Source organism: Halichoerus grypus, chromosome 11 (genome assembly GCF_964656455.1).
Source record: "Halichoerus grypus chromosome 11, mHalGry1.hap1.1, whole genome shotgun sequence".
Lineage (NCBI taxonomy): Eukaryota > Metazoa > Chordata > Mammalia > Carnivora > Phocidae > Halichoerus > Halichoerus grypus.
In genome coordinates, this window is record NC_135722.1 from 64,077,565 (window position 1) to 64,090,500 (window position 12,936).

Here is a 12,936-nt window from a genome sequence, read left to right on the forward strand (position 1 = left end):
TCTGCCTCTCTCCCTGCTCATGCTCTCTCTCTCTCTCCTTATCTCTGTGTCTCAGATGAATAAATAAAATCTTTTTAAAAAAAAGAAAAAGAAAACAATATAGATCAGAGCAAAAAACAATCAAGTTGAAGACAGAAAATAACAGAAAAAAAGCAATGAAAAAAAAAAACTGGTTACTTGAGAAAATCAAACAAATAATAAACCATCAGCCAAACTGATCAGACAAAAGAAAAGATACAAATGACAGATATCGAGAGATGTGACCATACTACAGATGCTACAGGTTTTAAAGGCTAATAAGGAAATATTGTGAAAAATTTAAGCTAATAATTTGAGAACTTAGATGAAATGGACATTTGTTCTTGTCTTGTGAAAAACTAATTTTTTAATAAAATCTCAATATACTATATTGCTTTTATTACTCCAGAATGGCATGCTATATATACTGTACAATGAACATTTATAAATTTCAAAATAAGCTTCAAACCATTAAAAATTAAATCGGAATAAGATTATGAAATGGAAACAAAGTATTCCCATGCGCATGGACACGTTATAGTTAGCATCTTAATAAGCTGGTTTTCTCAAACTGTCCCTGCATTTACCTCGGAAACTTTCCAGTTGGGGCAAATGCTGACTTTCTTCCTCGGAATCTGAGAATCTGTTTTAATTTTCTGGTTTACTGACAAGCGACGATTTGACATTGGATAAATTCCTCGCAGCCACAGGAGTTTTGGGTGCCCTTCTGTTCACCTCGCCAATGGAAATTTCCCCCTTTACCCGGAATACCACTTTTTCTTTGATAAAGCTCAGTGATTTCCAAAACAACCTTGATAAGCACTTTTAGGATCCTCACAACTTTACACAATAATCAAGGAGAGTGTTATCCCCACCCCACCCACCCCCCTGTTTTATAGATAAGAAGCTGTGGGGATGAGAACTGAGAGATCTTCAGAAGCTTGTTCCAAAACTTTCTCAATTGTTCTGACTTACGAAGCCAATAGCTCCCTCGCTCTCTAGTTTTTCTTTCACCACATTCACCCAAACCTGTTTTTATAAGCAGTACGTGGCAGGGCACAAGGGATCCTCAGAAAAATCTCTTGCTTACTCTTGAGGAACTCAGATTGTGGTGGGACAATTAGCCAGATCATAAAATAGCACAGAGAGCTTAAGATGCTAGGGAGAATAAAAAACCGATGGAGCATAGAAATCTCAGCTCCTTTTCGACTTCTTTTTAACCGAGCACCCGTCGTATGCCTAGGGCTGTGCAGTTTCCACATACCCCGTATGCCAACACATGAGGTGGACTCTATTGGCCAGGAACTGAGGTAATGCGTCCAAGGTAGGTTTTCAATGAAAGGAGCAGGAAATCAAAATTTCCACAGGCTCAGTCTGGAAGGCAGGGGTAGGATGTAAAGAGTACCCTCCGCGCTCGCGGAAACTGCTCAACCGCAGCCCAGCACTTCCCTCAGCTGGAAACCCCTCCGCAGGAAGTGGCGGCGGCAGGCAACCTACGTCCTGGGAGCCCAATCAGCGGCCGCGCCCCCGCCCCTGCCTGACTCGAGTCACGTGCCAGCCAAAGATGGCTGCGCTCAGGGTAGGTGAGCAAAGGTTGGCGTGAACCCCGTCGTGGTCGCCGAGACCGGGTGGAGGCACCGACTGCTGTGAGGAGAGCATAAGTTACTGGCATCCCAGAAAAAAAGGTAAATGGCCGTGTATCTGGAGAAGCACAGAGTGGTGACATGCTGTTCACCGGCAGTGCGGGAATGAGATCCTGGAAGTGGGTCGTAAGGGGGGTAGCTACGGGAGACGGCACCTACCCTCTTTTCACTTTGCACACCAGAAAAAAAGATCTTATATTTAAGTTAAGCCAAGAAAAAAAATAAACGTCTGCGCTTGAATTTAACCCAGGTTTTACTGCCAATATCCAGAGTGACCTTGGCCTAACTTAATTTGAGAGTCCCCACTTGACTGTCTCATAGTTAACATGAGCTAGCTAATGCAAAAGCCTTTTGAAATGTTTGTAGTATTTAAAGGTGGCATTATCTTGGATTAGGATTTATTATTAATAACAGACACACAACGTCTTACTGCAGGTTGCCGTATCAAACTTCCACCGAATTAAGGGAGACTTTTAATAGCTACACCTTAGAAATAGCTAGTTCACAAAAACTAATGATGTAATGTATGGTGATTAACATAACAATAAAAAATTAAAAAAAAATAGCTAGTTCACAGAACTCGGAACCTCACCAGTATGCACAGCATGGAACAGAAAACTAGTGATAGCATTAGGCAGGACTTTCGGAGGAAATAACATTTATTTCATATACACCGTACACTTTTTATATACTGAATTTATGTGTCTCCACACACACACACCCGCCTCCAACATATACACCGTACACTTTCTCTATGTATACTGAATTTATGTATCTCTACACACACATACCCTCCTCCAACAAAATCATTCACAGCTCCTGTAGGGCAGAGATTGTGTTTGTCATGGCACTGCAACCAAGGCCCTTAAGAAGTTTGAGTCCAGGAAACCTACATATAAATTTCTAAGTCTACATTGTACTTATTAATTTTAAGTCTAAGGATATGAACTCTCACTTAACATGCTCCCAGTGACCTCTTGTATCTAACAGGTACCCAGCAGTAAATCAGTGTTGTAAATTAATCTTGTAGCAAATAGATAACGAACCATGAAAATCTCATTTCATAAAACCATGTTGTATTTTGCTGTTATTTCTGAACTTTAGCTTTTCTTAACGTTGCTACCCTGAAATCTTGTTTAATGAGCTAAATCTTTGGGTTAAAACTCACCATTCACCATCCCCCTACTCTGCATTCACTCTAACTAGTGCAGGGATCAAGAAACTACTGGCCTATTTGACAAAGACCTTGTGCTACCTGCAAAGCCTAAAATATTTACTATGTGGCCCTTCAGAGAAATTTTGCTTATTTCTACTTTAGGGTATACTTATAAGTGAAATTGGTAATATGTTTCTTCTACCTACCAAATAATACCAGATTCTTTTCCAAAGTGGTTGTACCCAAAGTGGGTGCCACGTACACTTCTACCAGCAGCACACCAGAGTTTCAGTTACCCCACATTTTTGCCAGGAACTGAAATTGTCAGGTTTTAATTTAGCTAACCTACATATGGATATCTCACTGTTTTTAATTTTTTCCCTGATTATAATGAGTTAAGCATATTTTGTTTATTGGCTGTTTGCTTCCCTCTGTGAAAATACCTGTTCAAACCTTTTGCGAGTTTTTCTTAATGATGTGCACTTCTTTACATTTTCTCGGTACTAATTGCTCCTTTTCAGTTATATTGCAGACATTTTCTCCCACACTGGCTTCTCGTTATAGTATCTATTGATCAACACAAGTTCTTAATTTTAATTAATTTTAGTTTTATGTTCAGTGCTATCTGCAAATTAAGAAATATTTTTAAGGGTTATAAAGATATTCTGTATTTCCTAGAAGCTTTATGGGTTGTTTTTCATGTTCTGGTTTCTATTTTACTTAGAAAATATTTTTTGGTATGGTATGTATGCACCGATTTTTCAGATTATGAATCAAGCTATAACTAATTTTTTAAATTAAATATTTATGGTATTTAGAAAGCTTTTTATAAGTCTTTTTGTTGTTTTTCTATAGGTATCTATTATTGAAAAATATTTTAAGGCTCAAGATGGAAAATCATGAACCAAATGATACTGTCAAGGAAGACTTAATTTTCAATATCATAACCAGAAAAATTAATCAACTCCCAGAAGCAGAAAGGTAAGATCCCTTCTTAATTTAAAAATATTTTTTACCAGGTGAATTTTCATCATTGGTTCATTATCTCACATTTATTTGGTTTGAATATAAACATAGACTATCAGAAGGAAACTGAGCTCTTTTTCTTGCCTTACTGAGAAAACCCGAGACCAAGAGAGATTAACCATTTTGCTTGAAGTTGAGGTTAGAATTCTTGTCTTTGGATCTAATTATATGATCATTCTCAGTTTTTCCATTTGGCTTAGAGTTTAACATTTATGGATTCATCTAAGTAACAGACCTTTAAGATGGTTTTAAATTGTCTTGTCAATGCATTTCTATTATGTCTAACAGTCCAAGAGAGTGCTATGTAACACACATAACTAGACAAGGAATGCCAGAGAAATGGGATCATGGCTAAAAGATCTGTATCATTAAATAGAAAAAGGCTATATAGGAACCATACTGATCTTTGAGGACAACACTGAGTGAACTATAGTGCACTTCCTTAGCAAGAAGACCTCTCTGACTAGGTTCCATTTAAATAGAAATTATGAGGCCAGAAAGGATTAAAAAAAAAAAAAGGAGCCAGCCTAGGGAGGGGGTGAAGGAACATATCTCAGGATCTCAGGCAGAGGGGTTGGCATATGCCTAGGCCACAGGATAGCAGAGTTGATCATATCTCAGGAACCAGTGTTAGTGAAGTACAGGGAAGTAGGCATAAGGCTAAAGGACAGCGAATGATTATGATCCAGCTAACATTTCTAAAGAACATTCCAATTGCTTTTGGGAAATAGATTTAAGGTAGGAGAGGGAAAAAAAAGAAGATAGTAGGAAAACTGGCATGGTAATCTTGGTGAAGTAGTGATGGTAAGGGTTTGAAGGATTTGAAATACATTTTGGAATTACAATCTTACTGTCCTGAGTAAATTCCAGTCTTGCTGCCACTTACGCTGTCAACAAGAGAGAACCTATAAACCCAGGGCAGCAGTAAGAACTTGGGAGATTTCATAAGCTGTATATCCTACAGCTCGTCCCCCACCACACACACATTGTACATCCTTTTTGTTATTTTCCTGAGGTGGGTAACAGAAAAACTTTTCAAGCACAAAAAGGCGTGTGTCCATGTTTCCAGGTCAGTAAGGTAGAGCGCCAGAAAGACTGACATAAGGAATAGAGTAGATGGTGGCAGCTTTGAAGAGAAAAGAGCAGGCTATATCACTGGTACTTTCACCAAATTAGAATGGAGAAGCAGTGGGGAAGTAAGCTAGAACAGCAAAGTAAGCTTTAGTTTGGAAATAATAAATTGCTCTCAAACACTGGCACCTGAACAGACCAGATGACAGTGTCTCCTTACCTTTGCCTTATTCCCTATTTTCCTCTGTTCCTATTTTCTTATCCTTGGTCTCCTAAGCTTGAATCCTCACCCCTTCTTGCATTATCATTTGATATGCTTAATAGTTACTTGAAAAGTCTTTAGGTGTATGAAACTTTAATATCAAAAACCTCACTTTCTGATCTACAAAATAATTTTATGTACCATGTATTTCATTGCCACTTAAATATGATCTTATAGTTCATGTGTTTCACATTTGTGTGTCTAGTTTTAAACGTGTGTCTTGCCATTCATGAGTTTCCAGTAGTAGAGGCATTTTTTTGGAAAACTGGCTTGCAAAGGAGCTGTTAGATAATAACAATTTTGTACTTACTGAATTATTAACTAAAAAATGTGACTCTAAGCCATAGGAAATTAAAATTTGGGAGACCATAAACTTTGCTATTCAGATTCTAGTTGCACTCCTTTTTATTTACATAGTTTATAAGTTTTTAAAATACTTCACAGCAGTATATAACTTAATTCATATATTCAAAATAATTATATTAATATAGTAATATGTAAAAATATATATGGGCAAACTATCTACTGAGCATTTGGTTGCTAGAACTAAAATGGAGATAATATATATTTCACAAGATTGTTATGAAGATAAAAGGATTTCAGAAGAAGCGCTCAAGTTTCCCATTCCCTCAGTGCCCACAAAAATACATAGGTCTTTCACATTCATGTATTTTCTGTTGTTACTGTTGGTAGGTTCTCTAGGCTCTCCTCGCTTTTTAAATAATATCTTGTGTACCCTAAGTTTTTAAACTGCCTCTCTCGTACTTCCATTACCATTTCAGTAGATTTGTTATATCTCATGCTCACGTCTTTCATCCTCCAATAATAAACTATGAAAACACTGAAGATAGAAGATAATTTTTTGTGACTTCAGCATGAAGTCTGCCGCATGTAGTAGGTGCTCAGTGATTGAATGACAAGCACCATTATGATTTATTTACTTAAAGACTAGTGGGGAAGCCTGACATATAAATCAGTGATTGTAAGATAGTATCACCTTATCATCTATTGTGCTAGAGAGGTAAATATTGGGTATTGTGGGCACCCAAAGGAGAGGCATTCATATCAGACTCTTCAGAAGCTTTTGCCTGTTATAGTTGGGGGAAATTTTCTATACTAGTATCTTTTGCAGAATCACAAAATACATTTAGCAAAATCTGAATGTATCACTCTATCCTTAAGTGTTGACCAAATTCAAAAGCCTTTAGGATAAAAATCTGTATGTAAATTATTTTAAAAGGTTGTTTTATGGAGCTATAAGGGATAAATGTTGTATCCTGTTATTCCTAAAGTCCTGTTAAGTCCTATAACATACACCAGAATTGTTGGACAGCTCACACAATATAGTACCTCCCAAAATTTTCTTTTTTGTCACCATTCAGGAATCTGTTTGAACATGGATCAACATATGTTGGACTTAATGCTGGTCTCTGTGGTCTAATAGCAAATAGTCTTTTTCGACGCATCCTAAATGTGACACAGGCTCGTATAGCCGCTGGCTTACCAATGGCAGTGATCCCATTTTTGACTGCGCACATATCTTACAAAGGTTTTGTAAGTTTACCTTTAAATACAGGTAAATTCTATTTCACTATCACCAGAATTTGCTTTAGTATATATTTGCACCTTACGTTAATCCTTAAATATTAACATCAGGTAACTAACTATATGCTATATCATAGTCAGTGCATGGATAAGACTGAAACTTGCTAGCCTATGTAAAGTGGTAGTTCATATTAGCAGAGTCTTCTGTACAAGTAAAATACAATATACATGGAAGTTCTAAATACTTTCTCTTATCTAACTTATCTTTCCCACAGTTCTTAAATATTTGCAAACTTTATTTTTTTAAATGATGACTGCCTTAGTTTTTTAAAAAAAATTTATAGAGAAGTCCCTCAAGAGAAAAAACACTTATGGGAAGAAGAGTCTATTTACATAGTAAATCTCTCAAAGCACTAAATGTATATAAAAGAATTATCAAATATATGGAGACTTGATTTCCTTTTGATAGTTTACCGTATGTGCGAGTGCTTTGAGTACAAGCATATGTTGGAGATATTCCAGGTTTGCCAGACTACTGCAATAAAGTGAATGAATTTTTTGGTTTCCCAGTGCATATAAAAGTTATGTTTACAATATGCTATAGTCTGTTTAAAGGGTGCAGTAGTATTATGTCTAAAAAAACCAATGTACATACCTTTAAAAATTGCTAAAAAGTGCTAACCATCATTTGAGCTTCCAGTGTGTGGTAATCACTGATAACAGATCACGGTAACAAATATAATAATAATGAAAAAGTTTGAAATATTATGAGAATTACCAAAATGTGACAGAGACATGAAATGGGCAAATGCTGCTGGGAAAATGGTGCCTACAGACCTGACCAAAACAGCGTTGCCACAAACCTTTAATTAAAAAAAAAAAAAAAATGCGTTATCTGTGAAGGGCAGTAAAGTACAGCACAATGAAACAGGGCATGCCTATATATCATGAAAAATTTGATTTCACATAAAAATATTATTACCACAGATGATGGTGGGATAAAAGACAGTCCATTTAAATTCTCTTAAGTGCTGTTCCAAATTGGTTTAAACTGGATGAGTATTTTGCTTGAATCCCCATGATCAGTGTAGAAAGAATTTTTATGATCTAGGGAAACCTACCACCCAGTCAGTTGAACAGAGTAAAACATGTTATTAACTTAGCTTTCTATTTTTAATATAGCTTACACTAACTTGGAAATGAATAAAGAATTTTATAAAAATAGTCACACTATATAATGTAAAAACATAAGATGAAGTACAAATTATTTTTTAAAAATTCCCACGGGTTAAAAGTTTTCGACAGAGAGTATTAGCTCAGGTTTGCCAGTACAAGTGCAGAAAGATAAAAGCAGTACAAACAGATTAAAATCCTCTAGCAGTTATTCCTGGCTATTTTAGGTTATCTGTACTATAATTATACCTTCTAACATGCCTTATAGATTTGCATTTGCTGCCTAAAAATTGAGTATCTCTGACACTTTTAAGACCTTGCATTCTTTAAAATCATGTTTGCATGACTATCATGACCTTCATTTTCAGAACTGATTTATTTCCTAGGTGATTTGAATTGTGAAACCTGTACCATAACACGGGGTGGACTGGTTGGTCTCGTTTTTGGTGCTCTGTACCCTGTTATCTTGGCTATACCTGTGAATGGTGGCCTAGCAGCCAGGTAAGATTGTTTTCTCATATAATCAATGGAAAACTTCAGTATATAAATGATTACCTAGAAAATGCACAAATTAAAATAGATACATTTTCTGCCTTTAAGGCAATGTTAGTTTTTTAATTTAAAAGTTAGACTTTGGGGCGCCTGGGTGGCTCAGTCGGTTAAGCGTCTGCCTTCGGCTCAGGTCATGATCCCAGAGTCCTGGGATCGAGCCCCACATCGGGCTCCCTGCTCCGCGGGAAGCCTGCTTCTCCCTCTCCCACTCCCCCTGCTTGTGTTCCCTCTCTCGCTGTGTCTCTCTCTGTCAAATAAATAAAATCTTTAAAAAAAATAAAAGTTAAGACTTTTTTTCTTATAAGTAGTATTACTTCTCAAGAATTTGAAAACAGTTCTAGAAACTGATCCCATCATATTTCTTGCATGTGTAGTTCAGGTTCTTTACCTTAATTTGTGTACTGAATGCCAACCACAAAGCTACAAACAGTACTATGCCTAACATGATAGCTAATTATATGCTCAGTCTTAAGAGTTTGAGCAATTCCACTAAAGGAAAATTCCATCACAAAATGGTTGGCTATAAACCAGTATAATTCAGTTATTTTCTTTCTTTTTTTTAAGATTTTATTTATTTGGGATAGAGAGTGAGAGCAAGAACATGAGCTGGGAGACAGAGGGAGAGGGAGAAGCAGGCTACCCACTGAGCAGGGAACCCGATGTGGGGCTCAGTCTCAGGACCCTAGGATCATGACCTGAGCCAAAGGCAGACACTTAACCGACTGAGCCACTCAGGCACCCAAATTCAGTTATTTTCTGATAGAACTCTTATATCAAGCAATCTAAGCTGTATGGGCCTTCAGAGGTAAAGTGGAGAAAGGGACAAAAGAAAACAAAAGTACAGTTTTAAGGACCAATAGACATCAAAGAGAATAACTGAATTAACTTAATCTTTACCTAAACTACTTTTATCCTAAGACTTTTAGGATTAATATATATTGTACAAAGGTTTGCCATTTGATACAACTATCTTTTCTATAGAACTGTCTCAATGTTTTCTTACAGATATGAGTCAGCCCCGCTACCAGAGAAAGGAAACATCTTAACTTACTGGACTAGAATTTCTAAGCCTGTCTTTAGAAAGATGTTATTTCCCATTTTGCTCCAGACTATGTTTGCAGCATACCTTGGATCTAGACAATATAAGCTAATTATAAAGGCCCTTCAGTTACCTGAACCTGGCCTAGAAATTCAGTGACTGTTAAACAAATGTGTACACAAAAATAAAATTGTAATGTATGAATAAGTGTCTAGTGTATGAATAAACGTAGACTTTTAATCATATGAGGTACAATTCTGGGACCTATAACATAAGGCTACACAGGGCAGCAAACAAAGGCTGAATACTAATAAGGTAGTATTCTTAACTTAAACAAAATCCTTAAACTTAATCCTTAAACAAAACCTTAACTTTTCTAGTTTGCCCAATATTCTCTTCTACTTTGCTTGCTCCACTCCTTTATATTAAACCGTATTTTAGTCTGTAACTGGAAAAATAACCATACAGCAGTTTTTACTGAAGACCTCATAAAGAATCCAAGCAGGAATGAAAATGGGAGGTGGGGATGAGGATTAATTCACTACAGCAAATGTTTTCATTTTCCCAATTCACTGTTTCCATAGGTATTATTAATCCATAGAAATTTAGGACATACTTAACAACCTTCCTCACAGAGGAATCAATTCCAGCAGTCTGAAAGATGATAGGCTCAGCTAGAGCCCATATATTGACTGATACAGTGATACAATGATATAGTTACCTACTTCTAGAGTCCTCTTACTTGTCTTTGGAAAGCTATATTCTTGGAAGATTGAGGCAAATTCTACCTTTGAAGCTTCCATTTAGTGTGGGATAGTTCTTTGGGATCACATACCTAGGCCTCTTCTTTTCAGCTTGATGTTAAGCAAGTTAACCTCTTTTCTCTGGTTCTCAGTTTCTTCATCAGTAACCTAACTCAGTAGGGTATTACATAATATATGGAAGTTGACTAACACAGCACCTGACATAAATGGTAGCACTTAAATGGTAGTTATACTCTTCCTATTGTTCCTGGTTTTGTTTTCTAAAATAGCCTAGTTTAATATTCCTCATTTCCTAAGACAGACCATTTAAATTTTTATTTATTTGACAGAGAAAGAGCGAGAGGGAACACAAGCAGAGTGAGTGGGAGAGGCAGAAGCAGGCTTCCCGCGGAGCATGGAGCCCGTTGTGGGGCTCGATCCCAGGACTCTGGGATCATGACCTGAGCCGAAGGCAGACGCTTAACAACTGAGCCACCCAGGCACCCCCAGATCATTTAAATTTTTGAAGTGACCTTTTGTGTTCCCCTTCGTAAAACTTCTCATCTCAGTTCTTCAAACCAGTCTTACGTGACAGCACCTGAATCAGCATTGTCCAACAGAACTTTGTGTGATGATGGAAATGTTTTATACATGACTGACTATGTTAGCTACTAGCCATATGTGGCTACTGCGCATCTGAAATGTAACTAGTCCCAACTGGATACATGAATTTAAAATTAAATTTTTTAGCCACATGTGGCTAATGGCTACAGTATTGGACAATATAGATCTAGACCAAGACTTTCTTATGAAATAAGCCAGTCATACCAAATACAGTAAGTACCATCCCAGATCATATTCACAAGCATCTTAATTATTCCTTTCAAATATAGTGACATATTTGTTAAATAATCTTATGCTACTTAATTATATGAAAGGAGAATTTAGCTTGTCACCTAGAAAAGGCAGCCTCGTGAGTGAGACAGGCCTTCAGGGTCTCCAAAGAGAAAACAGTCCAGCTAAAGATTTTAAAATTCAAATGAAATTAACAAAATACGTTTTAAATTTTTCAGAAAGCAAAGCTGATGTTCAACAAGTGCCTTGAAATGTATTCCCTAGCAAACTTATATATGAAATGATCCCAATTGTGAGGCAAAAGAATCTATATTTTGCCGTGAATATTCTCTGGGTTACAGAATTAGGGGTGATTGTTCTTTTTGTTTTGATTTCTTTCTGAATTTTCTGCTTTCTATAATGAATATACTCTCTGACCCAAAATTACACACTTCTATCTACATTCTATCATTTTTATTTAAAGAAGAGTTCTACGTATCACAGCAGAGAAGAAAATGAATTAAAAGTAGCTCCTGACTTCAAAAATAAACCCAAATTACTCAATTAGACTCCTTAAAAAAAGGAGAATGGTGCTATCAACTTGGATAATTCAAAAGCCACTGATATAACTAAATTGGTAATTCAGTACAAATTGTTTTCTTATCCTGACACATTCTAGCATAATACCGTCTATAAATAGAAGAGTTTGCAATGGTTTCTGTAACCAAGAAGAATTCCTTTCAAGAATCTGTCCTTTACCACGTATTTTTTAAATTATCTTTTCAATTAGTAAAAATGGGCAACGTAAGCAAAAGACCGTATTATTTTACATCTATTGCTACAAGTCTACAAAAATTTTTGGTTGGGGGCAGATAAATACATGTAAACTTGCTGTGATCTGTGTTACAATTTAGGGAACAGTCATTTGTAGCTAAGACCAAAAGAACACTGCCTCAGTCAGGAAGGCAGTTTTTAATAGTTCAGTCATACTAAACTATTTAAATCCGTCTTTTACAATTTACCTGGTGTAGTTATCTGGCTTTAAGAAAGAGGACTCATTAAATTATACTTCAGATATTAATTTGTAAACCCCGAACAATAGAACCTTAAAAGCCAGAGAGGTCTAGGAAATTGACCTCCATGGGTATACAGCAAAGATGCAAAATTCAAAGGCAGTGTAAAGAAAACTTGGGCCACCAATAAAAATCAAACCTATGCATATTAACACAACTACACAATTTTTCAAAACACCATTACAGACTACATTTTTAAATTAGATTAAAAATTAAGCAGAATAATTTTCAACAAAAATTATTTCGGGTCAACAAAACTACAAAAATTATTGAAGTCAACTGTAAACTGGTTTCCTTTTAAAAAGTGGGGAAAATGGCTCTAAGAAATCTTGAATGTACAAATAAGGGAAAGGTAAAAAGGAATAAAAAACCTATCAGTAACCAAAGCAATGAAAAAGGCAAAGGCAGGTTCACAAGCAACTTTCTATTAACCTATATATTTTTTTAAATATCTGTTTTTCTCTAATATTGCATGATCTATATTCCTAATGACAGTTGTTTACTTTCTGAATTTAAATTATCTCCGGTTTAATTTTTCTGCATTTCAAAATTGAAAGTAAATGACCATTTGTAGTCTAGGTCAGAGCTGAGAGCAGTCTGGTATTGTAAGGCAGTAACAAGTGACTGCCAGAGAGAGGACTGAGATACTCAAGTTCAAATATGCGAAAAATACTGTGCTGGCCACACAAAACATTCTACAAGTTTCTAATGGAAGACCTCCCGGTTTTGATCCCTCGCTTAGATGGTAACTACCTGGTTTCTGAAGAAAAAACTGCACAGTAAAATACAGAAATATAAACA

General features: G+C 36.2%; 1 protein-coding gene across 1 annotated transcript; it reads left to right on the forward strand.

Moving 5' to 3' along the window:
• Window positions 1-1,539: 1,539 nt before the first annotated feature.
• On the forward strand, window positions 1,540-9,692 carry TMEM126A (transmembrane protein 126A). The gene is made up of 5 exons (XM_036082204.2): window positions 1,540-1,703; window positions 3,673-3,798; window positions 6,559-6,752; window positions 8,281-8,395; window positions 9,452-9,692. Exons 2-5 carry the CDS (start codon window positions 3,707-3,709, stop codon window positions 9,642-9,644), a joined length of 594 nt encoding a protein of 197 aa, XP_035938097.2. The 5' UTR covers window positions 1,540-1,703; window positions 3,673-3,706; the 3' UTR covers window positions 9,645-9,692.
• The last annotated feature ends 3,244 nt before the right edge of the window (window positions 9,693-12,936 follow it).